The following is a 17,776-nucleotide window of genomic DNA, read 5'->3' on the forward strand; positions in this document are numbered from 1 at the left end:
ATTCATTTATTCATTTACTTATTCATTCACGCATTCGCACACTTTTCATTCATTTACTTGCTCTTCACTCATTCATTCACTCACTCATTTACTCATTCACTTATTCATTTATTCATTGAACACATACTGCATGCCTGCCCTGCGTCCAGTCTATTACGCATTTTTTTTTTTTTTTTTTTTGCGGTACGCGGGCCTCTCACTGTTGTGGCCTCTCCCGTTGCGGAGCACAGGCTCCGGACGCGCAGGCCCAGCAGCCATGGCTCACAGGCCCAGCCGCTCCGTGGCATGTGGGATCCTCCCAGACCGGGGCACGAACCCGCGTCCCCTGCATCGGCAGGCAGACTCTCAACCACTGCGCCACCAGGGAAGCCCCCATCCAGCCTAAAGGTGCAGCAGATCTGGCCCTATCCACTCTGTAGGAAGTCAGCAGGAGGCAGACAGGATCATGTCAAGGGTGGGAGCCCTCTGCAGGCTCTGACCACCCCCTTACCCCCACCCCAGACACAGACGAGTGCTCTGTCGGACACCCCTGCGGGGAAGGCACCTGCACCAATATCATTGGAGGCTTCGAATGTGCCTGTGCTGATGGCTTTGAGCCTGGTCCCATGATGACCTGTGAGGGTACGACCCTGCCTGCCCAGACCTGGGCTGTGTGATAGGGGTGAGGGGGGCTGGCCTGAGAGAGGGACAGGGGGTCCTGCAGGCAGACCCCACCCAGCCGGCACCTCCACTGACCTCCCCAGACATTGACGAGTGCTCCCTGAATCCCCTGCTCTGCGCCTTCCGCTGCCACAACACTGAGGGTTCCTATGTGTGTACCTGCCCGTCTGGCTATGCCCTGCGAGAGGATGGGGCCATGTGCCGAGGTAGGACCCGTATGGGCAGGCGGGCTATGGGTAGGGCCCTGGGGCTCCCCGTGCCTCGGTCCCGAGAGAAAATGGAGACATAAGACCTCTGCCTCCAAGGGTGGGAATGAGCGATAAGTGATAAAGTGAGGGGAGAGCTGAGGCGAGTGAGGGTGCAATGGGTGCTCTTTTGTGAGCAGTGGTTCTGCTTTTATAGTTATGAAAGGGGGTGCTCGCATCTCCTTGGCTCCCCGATCTAACAGAACAGTGAGTGTGGCTTTCGAGGCGTCTCCAGTTGCGGCTGGACATGCTCTGAGTGGGCCAGCACAGTGGGGACAGCAATGGTGCCCCTGACCCAGGGACATGTGGCAATGTCTGGAGACATTTTTTATTGTCACAGTTGGGTGGGTGGGTGGGTGCTACAGGCATCGAGTGGCCAGGGGTGCTATTCAATATCCTACGGTGTGCAGAAGAGGCTCCCACCACAAAGAATTTTCTAGTCCCAAATGTCCAGTGTCGAGGGTAGAAACCCTGGCCTGTGACTTGGTCCCTCAAGGGCTATTTCAGAGTCAGTGTTCCAGGGACCACAGTGCAGGCCAGACAGATTCACAGACCCTGATGTAAGCAAGGAATGGGGGTGCTGGGGGCAGTTGTGACCGCCCCCCCTTGGCTTCCCAGGAGGTCTGGGACGGTCGGGGGAGGAACGGGCGCCTGGCAGTGCTTCAAGGACCTCACTCTGGCCCACCGAGGCCACTGGGGGGTGGGGTCCAGGTCCTCACATCCCGGAGCTGGTCCATGGTGTGTCTGGTTTTCACCGCCATTGGTCTGGGGTTGCCCGCAGATGTGGACGAGTGTGCAGACGGCAAGCAGGACTGCCACACCCGGGGCATGATGTGCAAGAACCTCATCGGCACCTTCACCTGCATCTGCCCCCCGGGCATGCGGCCCCAGCTGGGCTCTGGGGAGGGCTGCACAGGTACAGGAGGGCTTCAGGCATGCAGGGTCTCCCTGCCCCCGACGGATGGGAGAGTTCAAAGCCAGAGGGTGTGGGGGGGCAGACTTTGACCCTGGAGGTGGAGGCCAGCTCGAGGGACTCTGGCCTCCCCCCCGGCCTGCCGCATCCCTCCCGCCTCAGATGACGATGAATGCCATGCCCAGCCCAGCCTCTGTGCCAATGGCCGCTGCGTCAACACCGCAGGCAGCTTCCGCTGTGATTGTGACGAGGGCTTCCAGCCCAGCCCTGACTTCACTGAGTGCCACGGTGAGTGTGGCCAGACCCAGGTACGGGGGACATAGCCACCCAGCATGTGGCACCGCCACCCGGGAGCTCCCCAAGGCGGGGACGGGGCCAGGGCCACCGAGGGGGTCACTGAGCCAATCCGGACACACGTGTCCACCGCACGCCCCCAGCTTCCCTTTGTCCCCTCAGTCAAACCCCCTGGAAGATTAGAGCATCTCCCCCCTGCCCTGTCCATCATCACACCCAGGAACCGGCCCTCCCCAGGTTCACCACTTCCTAAGAGCTAAACCTGGAGGGCGACCCAGTGGTACCGTCTGTCCCGGAGACTTGTCTGTCCCTGTCCCCACAGTCCTTGCCGCTCTTCTCCCTTTTTACTCTCCCCCGACCCCGAGCACAGTCTCCACCCCGCAGCTTCAGATCAAGCGTGTGTATCCAGCTGTCTCCTGGACACCCCCATCCCCCATGCACCCCAGGTTCAGCTCAGCATCTTTGCTCCCCAAGCCTCGTCTCAGCGATGCCCTACCTCCCACCCAGACCCCCAAGCCAGCCTCCTGGAGTAACCCAATGTCCTCCTCTCCACTTCCCTGGATGTTACCCCTCGCTCTGTCCCTACTGTCTCTCCTGGACGCCACCACCTTTTGCCTCCACGTTGTCCCTTGTTCTCTCTGCGGCCAGAGGGATGCTGCCCTCTGACCTCAGGAAGCCATCCTCTGCAGCCCAGGGGTACCTCTCCGGTTTGGGGTCTGCAGCTTCCGCCACAGCCCAGCCCCAGCCCCGAGAGGGCATTTAACAGCACTGAGCAGTCACAGCTTGCAAGATGCCACCCCGTGCACGGGCACAGATGCGCCGGAGATGCTGGGAGCCCACGTGTAGACTCTCAACACCGCTGGACGCCACAGGGAAGGGGCACCCAGACAGCTCGTTCCTTCCACCCACCATCCCCACCCGTTCTTTCCAGACACCCGGCAAGGGCCCTGCTTCTCCGAGGTGCTGCAGGCCACGTGCCAGGCTCAGTCCAGTGGCGGCGAGGCGGTCACCAGGGCCGAGTGCTGTTGCGGGGGTGGCCGCGGCTGGGGCCCCCACTGCGAGCTCTGTCCCCTGCCCAGCACTGCCGCCCACAAGGAGCTGTGCCCCCACGGCTCGGGCTACACCGCCGACGGCCGAGGTGGGTGGCGATCTGTTCATGGTTGTGTGTCTGTGCTCCAGCCGGTATTAGAGTACGTGAGCCAGTGTGTGCATCTCTGTGCTGGCAGGTGTGTGGACCAGCGTGAACCAGAGCCTGTTGGTCGCTCTGCGTGTGTGCGTGAACTTGGGTGGGATAGGGGAGCAGGTGTGTGAGCCAGCGTGTGTGCGTGTGTCCTTTGTTCTGTGTGTGCAGGCTCATTAGTGAGCGCATGACTGGTGTGCAATGCTTGTGCGTCCATCTCTGCTTCCATGTATGTGGACGGGGTGCCCTGAGAAGGTGTCGCTGATGAGGCTGTGGTGTGGGTGTGTCCCCACCACGGGGATTCTCAGCGTCCAGCGGAAGGAGTTTCATTCGCCTCAGGGTGGGGTCCACAGGGGCCAGGCCGCCAGCTCTGGGGTGCCGGGAGGGGAAGCAGAGGCTAGCCTTGCCTCCCGGGAGAGGGCTGGTGGGCCCAGGGGAGGCGGCATGCCCTGGTGACCCAGGGGGGACGGCCCCAGCCAAGCCCTGCTTGTCCTCAGACGTGGATGAGTGCCGCGTGCTCGCTCACCTGTGCCCCCATGGCGAGTGCATCAATAACCTTGGCTCCTTCCGCTGCCACTGCCGGTCTGGGTACGCGCCTGACACCACTGCCACAGCCTGCGTGGGTGAGCCCCCGCCCCACCCCGTGAGCCTCTCCGTGCAGCGCCTGGCACACACCCCCATGAGAAAACCGAGACCAGAGGCAAAGCATCCTTGTTTCTTCCCTCCACCCCCAGCCCATGTGGACCACTTTCCTCCTGTTATCTGGTGCATCCTAAGTTTTTTAGTCACGTTGTGCAGCAGGTGTTCATCTAAGTCAGGGTCGGCAAATTCCTGCCCAAGGGCTGAGTCCAGCCCTCCGCTTATTTTTGTTAATAAAGTTTTATTGGCACACGGCCACGCCTATTTGTTTCCTTACCCTCTGTGGCTGTTTTCCTGCTACAGAGGCAGGGTTGAGTGGCTGGGATTGAGACTGTCTGGTCCGCCAAGCCAAATATATTTACTCTCTGGCTTTTTACAGAAAACAGACAAACAAACAAAAAAACAGTTCCTTGTGTAAGCCCACAGATTCTGAATAGCTGGGGTCCGGGAAGGAGGCCTCAGCAGGGTGGGGGTGGGGACCCCAGCCCCTGAGCCCCCAGGAATGTCTGACTGACCCTCCTGAGTGCTGCGTCCCCTCTAGATGTGGACGAGTGCAGCCAGGTCCCCACGCCATGTCCCTTCCTCTGCAAAAACACCAAGGGCAGCTTCCTGTGCGCCTGCCCCCGAGGCTACCTGCTGGAGGAGAATGGCAGGATCTGCAGAGGTGACGTCCCTCTCTCCCCACCTATGCACCATGGGGCTCTGTCCCTGTCCCCCACAGGGGCATCTCACACCCTCCCACTGCATGGGGTCGGGTGCCGTCTCCAGGGTGTCTCCCCCGGGAAGCCCCAAGTCCCGGCGGGCCCTGCCCTGAGCCCGCTGGGACCCTGTGTGCTGCAGACGTGGATGAGTGCTCCTCCAGACAGCACAACTGCCAGTTCTTCTGCGTCAACACCATCGGTGCCTTCACCTGCCGCTGCCCCCCTGGCTTCACCCAGCGCCACCAGGCCTGCTTTGGTGAGTCCCCTTCGGCCCTCGCAGCTGGTGCTTGGCCCCAGCCTTCACCAAATAAGTGGCACATGCACAGTGTGTGCCAGACATCAGGGACACAGGGGTGATTAGAACAAAGCCCTTGCTCTGTCGCCGCTTACGTCCTGGTGGCAACTGGGACGTCAGTCTCCTTCCTTGCCTTAGGGACCTGGGAGACCACCCTCAGGAGTCTCTCTGACCTTGGCCCAGGACACCTACCCTCACCCTTGACCTGCCGGGTCTCTCTGCAGAGGGCCTCCCCAGGGTGCCCCCAAAAGCCAAGGGGGTCACGCAATCCAACTGTCACTTCTTAGTGTCTTGTGACCTGGGAGAACCAGACCTCCCCCAAGGGCTGAACCTAGACACGGGTGGCTTCTTTCAGGCTCCCACGAATCCACTCAGCCAACACCTACCAGGCAGTGCTCTAGACCAGAGCTCAGCAGACTCCAGCCCCCAGGTCAAGCCCGGCCCCCTGCTTGCTTTTGTCAATAAAGTTTTATTGGCACACAGCCATGCCCATTCATTTACGTATTGTCTGTGGCTGCATTTGCTACAACAGCAGAGCCAAGTAATTGCAACAGAGTAAAAAATATTTCCTACCTGGCCCTTTACGGAAGCAGTTTGCCTCGTCCTGTTCTAGACCCTGAGGGCACAGCAATTGAACACAAGGGTCAAGCTTGCTGCCTCATGAACCATCCCTTCTGCCAGGGAATGACTAGAAACAAACATAACAGATTACCACTGTAGCATGTTAGAAGGTGATGTGGGACATGAAAGAAAGAAAAAGTAGAAAGCAGGGGAAGGCAATCAGGAGGGCTACAATATAATTCTATTTTTTAAGTGAGATATAATTGACGTGTAACATTATATTAGTTTTAGGTGTACAACATAATGACTCGATATTTATGTATATTGCGAAGTGATCACCGCAGTAAGTCTAGTTAACATCCATCATCACATAGTTACAAAATTTTTTTCTTGTGATGAGAACTCTTAATATATACTCTCTTAGCAACTTTGAAACATACAGCACAGTATTATTTTTTTTTCCTTAACAGATTTTTTAATTTAATTTTTATTTTATATTGGGGTATAGTTGATTTACAATGTTGTGTTAGTTTCAGGTGTACAGCAAAGTGAATCAGGAATACATAGACACATACTTATTCTTTTTCAGATTCTTTTCCCATATAGGGTTATTACAGAATATTGAGTGGAGTTCCCTGTGCTATACAGTAGGTCTTCGTTGATTATCTATTTTTGTGTGTGTATATGTTAATCCCAAACTCCTAATTCATCCCTCCCCCTCACCTTTCCCCTTTGGTAACCATAAATTAGTTTTCTAAGTCTGTGAGTCTGTTTCTGTTTTGTAAATAAGTTCATTTGTATCATCTTTTTAGATTCCACATATAAGTGATATCATATAATATCTGTCATTCTCTGACTTACTTTGCTTAGTATGATAATCTCTAGGTCCATCCATATTGCTGCAAATGGCATTATCTCATTCAATGCAGTATTATTTATTTATTTATTTATGGCTGCGTTGGGTCTTCATTGCTGTGCACAGGCTTTCTCTAGTTGCAGCGAGCGGGGGCTACTCGTTGTTGCGGTGCACGGGCTTCTCACTGTGGTGGCTTCTCTTTTGTGGAGCACAGGCTCTAGGTGCGTGGGCTTCAGTAGTTGTGGCATGCGGGCTCAGTAGTTGTGGCTCCTGGGCTCTAGAGCTCAGGCTCAGTGGTTGTGGTGCACGGGCTTAGTTGCTCCGTGGCATGTGGGGTCTTCCCAGACCAGGGCTCGAACCCAGTGTCCCCTGCATTGGCAGGCGGATTCTTAACCACTGCGCCACCAGGGAAGCCCTCAATGCAGGAAGCCCTCAATGCAGTATTATACAGCCCTCAAGTCACCATGCTGTACATTACATCCCATGACTTATTTATTTTATAACTGGAAGTTTGTACCTTTGACCACCTTCTTCCCTTGCAGTCACCTCCCAGACCCTCCTCTGGCAACCACAAGTCTGTTCTCTGTATCCGTGAGCTTGGCTTTCTTGTTTTGTTTTTAGATTCCACATATAAGTGGGATCACACGGCATTTGTCTTTCTCTGTCTGACTGATTTCCTCTTAGCAAAATACCCACAAGGTCCAACCATGTTATCACAAGTGGCAGGATCGCCTTCTTTTTTATAGCTGAATAATATTCCATTGTACGTATATAACACATTTTCTTTATTCATCCATGTTTGGGTACTTAGATTGTTCCCAGGTCTTGGCTATTCTGAATAATGCTGCAGTGAACATAGGGGTGCAGGTACCTTTTCAAGTTAGTGTTTTCATTTTCTTTGGATAAATACACCCAGAAGTGGAATTGCTAGGTGGGCTGCAGGAAAAATGGCAAGCCTCACTGAAAGGGGAAAGATTTGAAGGAGGTGAAGGAGTGAGCCGTGTGCATATCTGTGGGAGGAGTGAGCATTCCTAGCCACGAAATGACTGGCCTTTCTCCTTTTTCTGTACAATCAAGTTATTTTCCCTCCTTCTTAAGGTGAGCACACTTACTATGGCATTTGTGTGTGTGCAGCTGTATGCGTGTGCACACAGGGGCTTAGAAGCCCCATGTCCCAATGCCTCTTGTACCCAAGAGAGATTCCAGGTTCCCACAGGGCTGTGCCTGGTGTCAAGAATCTCCATACTCAATAAAGAAGATGTGGGCTTCCCTGGTGGCGCAGTGGTTGAGAGTCCGCCTGCCGATGCAGGGGACACGGGTTCGTGCCCCGGTCCGGGAGGATCCCACATGCCGCGGAGCGGCTGGGCCCGTGAGCCATGGCCGCTGAGCCTGCGCGTCCGGAGCCTGTGCTCCACAACGGGAAAGGCCACAACGGTGAGAGGCCCGCATACCGTAAAAAAAAAAAAAGAAGAAGAAGATGTGGTATATATACAGTGGAATACTACTCAGTCATAAAAAAGTATGAAATAATGCTATTTGCAGCAACATGGATGGACCAAGAGATTACCATACTAAGTGAAGTAAGTCAGACAAAGACAAATACCATATGATATCACTTATATGTGGACTCTAAAATAGAACACAAATGAACTTATTTACAAAACAGAAATGAACTCACAGACATAGAGAACAGACCTGTGGTTGCCAAGGGGGAGGGGAGGGATGGAGTGGGAGTTTGGGACTAGCAGATACAAACTATTATATGTAGAATGGATAAACAACAAGGTCCTACTGTATAGCGTAGTGAAGTATTGATATATTCAATATCACTCAATAAACCATAATGGAAAAGAATATATTTATGTATAACTGAATCACTTTTGTACACCAGAAACTAACACAACATCGTAAATCAACTATACTTCAATAAAATAAAATTCTAAAACTTAAAAAAAAATCTCCATAGTCAAGGAAGCCTAAATTAGGGTTCCCCCTAGAAATGTAGGGTTCATTCTCCATGACCCCAATCCCAATGCAATTTACCACCATGGACCATGACCACCATAGCAATGTTGCCTGATAACCAGGCCTGTCTTAGCTCAGGCTGCCATGACAAAATATCATAGACTGGGTGGCTTACAAAACAGACATTGCTCACAGTCTGGAGGCTCTAGGTCCAAGATTAACATGCTAACAGGGTCAGGTTCTGATGAGGGCCTCTTCCTGGCTTGCATACGGCCACCTTCCTCCTGTGTCCTCATGTGGTAGGGAGAGAACAAGAGTAAAGCTCTTTGATGTCTCTTCTTATAAGGGCACCAATCCCATCAGGAGGGCCCCACCCTCATGACCTCTTCTAACCCTAATCACCTCCCAAAGGTCTCGCCTCCTCATACCATCACTCTGGGGGTTAGGGTTTTGGGAATTTGGCAGTGGTGGCATTGGGGGTGGGGCGGGGGGGGACACACACATTCAATCCATAACTCTGGCTGACATCCCACAATTGTCAGGTTTCCATGAGGACAGAGTGCAACAGTTACCCCGGGTCATTTTCCCACAGAGAAGGACAAGGGGTTTTGTTAATCTTTTACTCTTAGGTTGAGCACTGTCCCAGTGCTTCATGTGATTAGGTTAATTTAATGCTCACAAAACACAATGAGGTAGATATTATCATCTCCATGCTACAGCTGACAAAACTGAGGCACAGAGAGGGTAAGTCGGTTGCCCTACGTCACACAGCACTGAGGTGGTAGAGATGAGATTCAAAGTCCTATATGTGCGTGCTCTTAAGTGTTTGTGACAGTTCTGTGAAGTGGGAACCGTTATGGATCTCCTTTCACAGAGAGGGAAACTGAGGCCCAGAGAGGTTAAGATTTGCCTGGGGGACTTCCCTGGCTGTCCAGTGGTTGAGACTCCGCACTTCCAATGCTGGGGCTGTGTGTTCGATCCCTGGTCTGGGAACTAAGATCCCACAAGCTGCATGGTGCAGCCAAAAAATGTGTGTGTGTGTGTGTGTGTGTGTGTGTGTGTGTGTGTGTGTGTGTGTGTGTATGTAAAAGATTTGCCTGGAACAGTTGGTCAGGTGGTAGGCCTGGTATCGTGGTGCCTGACATGAACCCCCTAACCAGCAGGTGGCCCTGCCCGTTCTGTGTCCTCTGCAGACAATGACGAGTGCTTGGCCCAGCCTGGCCCGTGTGGCACCCGTGGACACTGCCACAATGCCCCAGGAAGCTTCAGCTGTGAGTGCTATCAAGGCTTCACCCTGGACAGCTCAGGCCACGGCTGCAAAGGTAGAACCGGGCTTTGGGTGGGGTCTAGGCCTTGGGGGTGGTCCTGAGGGCTGCCTGGCAAGCCTTCTCTCCTCTCGACATCTCACAGATGTGGATGAATGTGACGGGCCTCATCGCTGCCAGCACGGCTGCCAGAACGAGCTGGGGGGTTACCGCTGTGGCTGCCCCCAGGGCTTCACCCCACACTCCCAGTGGGGCCAGTGTGTGGGTGAGTAGTGGGGGCTGGGAGGAAGCCGACCCCCCACCAGAATCTGTCCAAAGTGGGCAACTGGGAACCACCCCCATGGCAGGATGTTGTGATAAGCACAAGTACCTCAAGGCCGATGGCCTGGTCTGGAAGGTAGTTAGTTCCCTGCTGCTGGGCAGGCTGGGGAGTTAAGGGTCTGCAGAGTCAGCCTGGCAAAGTGGTGGCCGTTTCTTAGGGAGTGATGGTCTGGAGGGCTCAGTGGAGATTCTGAGATAGTATCTGTGATCACTGGGAAAGGAGTGCTGGGATTGATTAGTGACGTCTGCCATGGATGTGGCAACGGAAGTGGGTGCATGCATGCTGCATCTTTTGTCATAGCTGTTGCAGACGCCCTTGGTTTGGGGAACTAGCCTTCTGCCTTCCTTCCGACCTTGCCCACTGCACCCTTCTGTTTGCTGCTCCGGGGCCTCCCAATGACAGCCTCGTCCTCACCACCTCTCTTTGTTCCTCCTCTGCAGTCGGGCTTTCACTCTGTACCCATGTAGGGACCACTCTCCTGCATCCTCTCCATCACCTTTCCTCAGATTTCGCCTTCCACCTCCTCTGCTCTGGGCACCACTGCCTGCCCCTCCTGGACTCTCCACCCACAGCCTCTGTGACTCGGCTTTCCCCTCCCTCCCACTGCCTCGGCACTGCCTTCTCTCCAGCTCGTCCTCCTGCCCCTCCTGGTGGGTCCTCAGCTAAGTTCTCCGTCTTTTCCTCTGTCCCTCAGTATTTGTCCCCTGGGGACCCTGCAGACCATTGCCTCTGCTGCCAAGCCCTCTTTCTCAGCCTGCTCCACATTAGTTACTCATTCATTCCTTCGGCGACGGTTTGCCCAGGACCCATGGATACGGAAGTGAGCTGAGATCAGACTCCATCCCTGCCCTCCCATTGTCCAGTCTTCCAGGGGAGACAGGGGTTAATTAGGCCAGTGGTTCTCAACTGGGCACCATTTTGAAGTGTCTTGGAGATAGTTTTTTTTCTTTTTTTTTTTTTTTTTTTTTTTTGTGGTACGCGGGCCTCTCCCGTTGCGGAGCACAGGCTCCGGACGCGCAGGCTCAGCGGCCATGGCTCACGGGCCCAGCCGCTCCGCGGCATGTGGGATCTTCCCGGACCGGGGCACGAACCCGTGTCCCCTGCATCGGCAGGCGGACTCTCAACCACTGCGCCACCAGGGAAGCCCTCTTGGAGATATTTTTGATGGTCACAACTGGGCACTGGGTGCTCCTGGAATTTAGTGGGTGGACACCAGGGATGCTTCTCAACACCCTGCAGTGTGCAGAACGGCCGCCATCACAGAGAATGAAACGGCCCCTAACGAGAATAGTGCCGAGGTGGGGAAACCTTGTTCTAGACCATCCCACCGTTTAACATTCCTGGGAAGTTTTGAGAAATGCTTTAAAGGAGAATTACAGGATGGCGGGGGGTGCTGGGGGGCGGATAAAGGAGTGTAGGGGACAGCAGACCTAGTCCAGAGGCTCACCGGGAGCTTGATGGAGGTTTTGACGTTGGCCTTGGGCTCTGAAGGGGGAACCAGAGTTGCCACGTGGGCACGGGAGGGATGCATGTGGAGGGATCTGGAGATGCGAAGGCTGGCCCCTGCCCCTCCCCCTCTACAGACAAGAACGAGTGTGTCCTGTCACCCGCGGCCTGCGGCAGCGCCTCCTGCCGCAACATGCTGGGCGGCTTCCGCTGCGTCTGCCCCTCCGGCTTTGACTTCAACCAGGCCCTCGGGGGCTGCCAGGACGTGGATGAGTGTGCGGGGCGGGGCGGCCCCTGTAGCTACAGCTGTGCCAACACCCCCGGTGGCTTCCTGTGCGGCTGCCCCCGAGGCTACTTCCGGGCTGGGCAAGGGTGAGGGGCTTGAGCGGGGTGGACACAGACACCCAAACCCTGGGAGTGCACGCACGCGCACACACACACACACACACACACACACGGGCCTGTGCACACGTTCACGTACATACGTGTGCATGGAGAAATGGATGCAGGGGACTTCCCCGGTGGTCCAGTGGTTAAGACTCTGCGCTCCCACTGCAGGGGCCGTGGGTTTGATCCTGGTTGGGGAACTAAGATCCCACATGCTACACACACTGCATGGCCAAAACAGAAACCAACAAAAACAAAAACAAAACAAAAAAGAGAAATGGGTGCAGAGGCCCCGTGGCAGCTGTACCTGTGCAGACACAAGCTCACACCCCACGTGGAGTAATTGTCCTGTGTGTGCTTAGTGCAGGATGCACGCCTCCCTGTAATACATGGGAGTGTGTGTGAGGCTCACACCTGTGCCAGCATGCCCGGCACCCTCATTCATATATCCCAATGTGCACATGCGTGCAAGCACACGTCAGCATCCAGGGTGCACGCAGGCTCATACACGCATACACCCCTTGGGTACACTCAGGTATATCCTACACCCCTGCACGCACGCAGGTTCACACCTACACCCAGGAAAGCCAAGGGATGCACACACACACGTGTAGGCACGTGCAAATCCGCACTGGCACCTTGGTACACTCGTAGTTGCCCCCACGGGCAGAGTGGCTCCAAATGGACTGTAGGGGGTGGGAGGATGGTAGGAGAGGTCCCATCAGCCTGCCCTGAACACTTTCCCACCCCTGTCCTGGTTCAGGCACTGTGTCTCTGGCCTGGGCTTCAGCCCTGGACCTCAGGATGCCCCAGATGAGGAGCTGCTCTCACCTGAAGCCTGCTATGAATGCAAGATCAACAGCCAGCCCCCTCGTGACCGGCCACGGCGCAGCCCCCGTGGGGACTATCAGGTGCCATGGGGAATGCACTGGGCATGGGGCACAGTGAGTGGCAGGGACAGCCAGGGAACCGGCCATGGGTAAGAGGACCAGGCTCCAGGTCACAGCTTGTCCCCTAAGTCATGGTGCCTTTCTGGGTCTTCGTGTAGTTCCTCAGCCTGAGGATTCCCCTTGGGGGCTCTCTGGGGGACACAGGCCCCCAAGCACCCCACCTTGCTCCAGATGAGAAGTCAGGCACCTCCCACACAGGCCCTGGGTGTGATGCTTCCCGTGGATCCCTTCCATGGAGCTTCAATGCAAGAAAAATGCCTTGGGCCCCCCAACCCTGCCTGCACCCTGGAACTTGTCGCCTGTCACCTCCTGGCTGGCAGAGCCCTCCCTCAGAGCCCCTCTGGATTTAGCACCAATAGCGCTCAGAGCAGCTAGCTTAACCGCTTCCATCATCCCCTTTCTTCAGACCCTCTGCACCTCTTTCCTGCACCCACAATGCTCCTGGAGCTATGCTCAGGCCTCCTGAGCCCTCCTTGTCTCTCCCCCACCCCACCCGCCATGCTCTCAAGAACAGCAGAGCAGCCCTGTGGTTTAGTCCCTCTGTCCCCTGGGGCCACTCCAGCTATGACCCTGACCCCACCAGGTTGTGCAGGGAGGGCAGTTTTGTCACAAATTCAGCTTGCTTGTCCTACAGCTGAAAAGTCCTTGCGGCCACTGCTGCCTGGTCTTGCCACTATGCCCCAAAGAATATGAAAGCTAACCACTTATTAAGCACCTGCTGGGTACACGTGCTGCTCCAAGCATTCTGCATTCATTCACAACCTCTCAATGCTTACAACAGCCCTGGGAGGTGTAGGTACCACTATCATCCTCATTTTACAGTTGGGGAATCTGACGCTCAGAGAGGTTAGGTCACATGCCTAAGTTACAGAACTAAAACCTGGCAGAGCAGGATGGCAGTCATCCCGGGCCCCTCTGCAGCCACCACCTTCTGAGGTCATTACTTTCTGTTATTTCAAGAAAAAAAAAATCACTGAGCACAGAAGCCATTACCCACATCTGGAACCAAACTCCTTCACTCCATAGATTTTACTGAACACCTACTCTGTGCTGGACTCATAGCGAACAAACAAGAAAATGGAGCAACAGTGAACAACACATAAAACACACAATAAAAAAAAAAGTCCCTGTCCCCATAGGATTGATATTCTAATAGAGAGACAGATAAGAAATATGTAAAACACATCATATTTTGTAACACATGATAAGTATGATACATGATAAATACTATGGGGAAAAAATGAAGGCAGAAGTGGGAAAGGAATGCTGGGTCTGAGAGGCTCTCAATATTAGATTATCTAAATATGAATGTTCCTTTGCTTTCCTTTTCCTTCTAGTTGTTTCCCCTTTCTGGGAAAAAGAGTGTGTACATATTATTCCCATTGTTACCGTTATTTTTGTAAGCATCACAGGTATAGGGCCCAGTGTCTGTCAGGTTTGCCACTATGTCACCAGCCCTTGCTACTCAGTAAGAGTGAGTGGAGAGGTTGTCAGGGCTCCTGGCATGGACACAAGCAGATCTGGGCAAAGGCAGGCAGGGTCCTGTGGCTTTGCCTGCAATACCCACGGATTGCCAGCAGGTGTCAGTAAGAGCACACGTCTGAGCAACAGTCCTGGTGAAGGGCTGGGAAACAAGAATAGTTTTCACTTTCCTGCAACAGCAAAACACTCCATCAGCATGTAAATTAGGCAGAACAAACAGCTCTGCCCAGAGCAAAGGAGAAGAAAGCACAGATAATCTCCTGTGGGATTGGATACATCACCCAGCCCCCGTCAGCCTGCCTTTGAGGTTTGCTGGCTTATTCAGGGCCCTGTCCGGCTGCCAGGATCAGGAAGCATTCTGAGGAGCTCAGATAAAGAGGGGTTTGTCATCTGCACACAGGGGGGGTCTCAGAGAGCGCAGATGCAGGAAGTGCAGCCAGCCTCCAGGAACCGGATAGCTACTGGGCAGCTCCTTTGTATGGCCCAGCAGGGTCTTGTGTTTCTCTCACTGTGTCTGGGGCTGGCTCGTGCTGCAAGGCCCTTGGTCATAATTCCAGCCACCCCAGACCACCTTTGAGTGACCTTGGGTGCTTTGGGGCCAGATGCCATCTGACTGCCTCCCAGTCTGGGTATCTGAGGGAAAATTCTCCATTTCCTCCACCAGGCTGGCAGGGATCAAACTAAGACCCCTCAGTTGAAACAAGGGGTCTGGAGTCAACCTGTGAAAAAGTTTCCTTTCCACCTGGGAACCAGCCTCCACCTCTATCCTCTACTATAGCCCAAGCTGACCATTGGCCTTATGGGTGGGGAGGGCTAGACAGGAGTCAAGGGCAGGGAGTGGTCTGTGTTTTCCTCCATTTTAGAGATTGCCTAAAATTCTCCTCTTGGCCCCCTACCCACCGCATTCTGATTTCTCCCAGCCCCTGCCATCATCCACCTGGTCTTTCTCCCCAGGCGAGCCTGGCCAGCCTTGATTCGGAGGCTCCGCTGACCTTGGGCCTGAACCTCTCCCGCCTGAGCCGGGCCGAGCACATCCTAGAGCTGCGGCCGGCGCTGGAGGGTCTGGGGGGCCGCGTCCGCTACATCATTGCCCGTGGCAACGAGCAAGGTTTCTTCCGCATGCATCACCTCCGCGGCCTCAGCTCCCTGCAGCTGGGGCGTCGGAGGCCGGGGCCAGGAACCTACCAGCTGGAGGTGGTGAGCGTGGCTGGGGCCTGGGGCACCCAGCCTGAGGGGTGGCCGGCAGGCCGGGCCTTGCGGCTAAAGGTACAGCTGCAGCTGCTGTAGTCCAGAGGCACCCACGCCTCACACCTGGCCCCAGGCCCCTCCTGCAGCCCGCTTCCCAGACTCACCACCTGGGCACCACCCCCACCCCCCACCTCCTTCCACAGGATGTCACTCTGTTTGCTACACCCCTGCTCCCCCCACCCCCACCCCCGGGAGACCCTTGACAAGCCCAGGCATCGATGGGCCCCAGGGTCCCTATGCGGTCCTCCTCTCCAGAGGCGGGAAATACTAGAGCTGGGAGGGATCAATCCCCGGTGGCAGTGGCCGACCAGGTGGAACCCCAAAACTCAGGAAGAGCGAAATGCTATCCTGTGACCTCAAGGGAGCCCAGCCTCTATCCGAGGGACCCCACCATTTGGTGTTTCCTGGAGACAGCAGGCAGCTGCTGTGGCGTGCCCCCTCCACTTCAACAGCCAGGGTCAAGGAGGGCCCTGGGTTTCACTGTATCTGGTCAGTCTCAGGCTTAAACTTCTGCACTGCACGGGGGCTCAGCCCTGGGGGTTAGCGGGACATGGGAACGGGTGGCTAGGGTGGGCCTAGGGCTCGTCCCTCCCAGCAGAAGGGCCCACGGGGCCCCAGCCAGTGTTGCTGGCATGCAGCCATGTTCACTCCCACGGGGAGCTGGGCTAGGGTTCTGAGGGTGCTTTTCTATCGGGAGCAGAGACAACAATAAAGTTATTTTGGGTTAAGTCTGTCCCTTGGCAGGTTCTGGCAGTAAGGAGACGCTGCCCTTGGCAGGGCCGGGCAAGGCTCACGTGGCGGGGTAGCAGGAGGCCCCAGGAGGGCAGCAGCTTTGGAAAGGATGCACTTCTGCCTAGGGTTCTGAAGAGGATGTGTGTACGGGAGAGGTGGGTGAAGACCATCCTGCACCTGGGGGTGGGGGACACCATCCCAGGGTGCAGGTAGGTTCTACCAACTTCAGACCTGGGAGTTTGGCACAAAGCCAGGCTGCAAGTGGCAACCATTGGATCCCTTGTGGGTTCACCATTACTGATAATAATGGCTCATGATTCCTGACCCCATACTATGTACCAGGCACCATTCTAAGCATTGTACAATTACTGACCCATTCAGTCCTTGTGACTGAGTCCAAGCTCATACTACTCGCCACACGACAGGCCAGTAAATCGAGAGACGAGTTGTTGGGACAAGGAATAGCGACTTTATTCGGAAAGCCAGCAAACCGAGAAGGTGGTGGACTCGTGCCCCAAAGAACCATCTTGCCTGAGTTAGAATTCAGGCTTCTTTTATACTAAAAGGGGAGGGAGTAAAGTCAAACCAATTTCCTTGTTCTGGTCAGCTTCTGGAGGGGATGTGTTCATTTCTTCCTGCAGACATTCACAGGTGGGCCTGGCCTGGATGTTTCCTGTGAGCTAAACAAAGGTATTTTAGCTCAGCACTCATTACCTGGGAAGCAGGGTTCCTGGCCCAAGATGGGCCATTATGTATAATTTAAGCTTATAGGCAACATCCCTTTAGTGATTAACTTATAATAGAATATAAAAGTTCTTCCTGGGCTTCCCTGGTGGCGCAGTGGTTGAGAGTCCGCCTGCCGATGCAGGGGACACAGGTTCGTGCCGCGGTCCGGGAGGATCCCACATGCCGCGGAGTGGCTGGGCCCGTGAGCCATGGCCGCTGAGCCTGCGCGTCCGGAGCCTGTGCTCCGCAACGGGAGAGGCCACAACAGTGAGAGGCCCGCGTACCGCAAAAAAAAAAAAAAAAAAAAAAGTTCTTCCTTATTACATCATCACTATGACCCCATGGAATAGATACTGTTATTCTCATCCCCATTTTACAGATAGGAAAACCGAGGCTCAGAGAGGTTAAATGACTTGGCCGAGGTGACACCAGATTACAGGTAGAAGAACCTGTTGGGCAGTGTCCTGGCTCCATCCTGCCTGGCTCCAGGTTGGACTGGATCTATTGAATTTGATGGCTGAGCTCAGTGGATGGGATACTCACTGTGTTAACATGTAGCTTGTGCGTGTGCTGTATGTCACAAACGGCAGTGTATTTAGTCCCCACAGACTTGTATGAGGCAGGCAGTGTTATCACCTCTGTTTCACAGCGGGGAAACCGAGGCTCAGAGAGTTTATGGCATCTGCTCTGGGTACCCATACAGTGTCGTGGGGCCTGGAAGTTCCTTTGAGTCTGCACCCTGGCCCCAGGCCCCAGTGCTCAGCACCCCAGGCTGAGAGCACAGATCCTGGGGTGGGAGGGGATCACGTGGGTTTCAACACAGGCTGGGGACTCGCACCCCACAATGAAAGGTGACAGAGACAGGAATGACATCCCACCAATGGTTTATTTAAAAGTTACAGAGAAGCA

General features: G+C 54.8%; 1 protein-coding gene across 1 annotated transcript in view; it reads left to right on the forward strand.

The window, feature by feature from the left end:
• Nucleotides 1–15,561, forward strand: part of FBN3 (fibrillin 3) — a 62,367-nt gene extending 46,806 nt beyond the window's left edge. Inside the window, exons 52-64 of the mRNA XM_079918888.1 lie at nt 502–621; nt 744–866; nt 1,687–1,821; nt 1,981–2,106; nt 3,044–3,250; nt 3,790–3,915; nt 4,473–4,595; nt 4,772–4,888; nt 9,503–9,631; nt 9,720–9,839; nt 11,480–11,714; nt 12,493–12,640; nt 15,116–15,561. Of these exons, the coding sequence (XP_079775014.1) occupies nt 502–621; nt 744–866; nt 1,687–1,821; nt 1,981–2,106; nt 3,044–3,250; nt 3,790–3,915; nt 4,473–4,595; nt 4,772–4,888; nt 9,503–9,631; nt 9,720–9,839; nt 11,480–11,714; nt 12,493–12,640; nt 15,116–15,448 (2,042 nt within the window). The 3' untranslated portion in view covers nt 15,449–15,561. The remainder of the gene's footprint in view (nt 1–501; nt 622–743; nt 867–1,686; nt 1,822–1,980; nt 2,107–3,043; nt 3,251–3,789; nt 3,916–4,472; nt 4,596–4,771; nt 4,889–9,502; nt 9,632–9,719; nt 9,840–11,479; nt 11,715–12,492; nt 12,641–15,115) is intronic.
• The last annotated feature ends 2,215 nt before the right edge of the window (nt 15,562–17,776 follow it).

This window comes from Stenella coeruleoalba (assembly GCF_951394435.1).
Source record: "Stenella coeruleoalba genome assembly, chromosome: 3".
Taxonomy (NCBI): domain Eukaryota; kingdom Metazoa; phylum Chordata; class Mammalia; order Artiodactyla; family Delphinidae; genus Stenella; species Stenella coeruleoalba.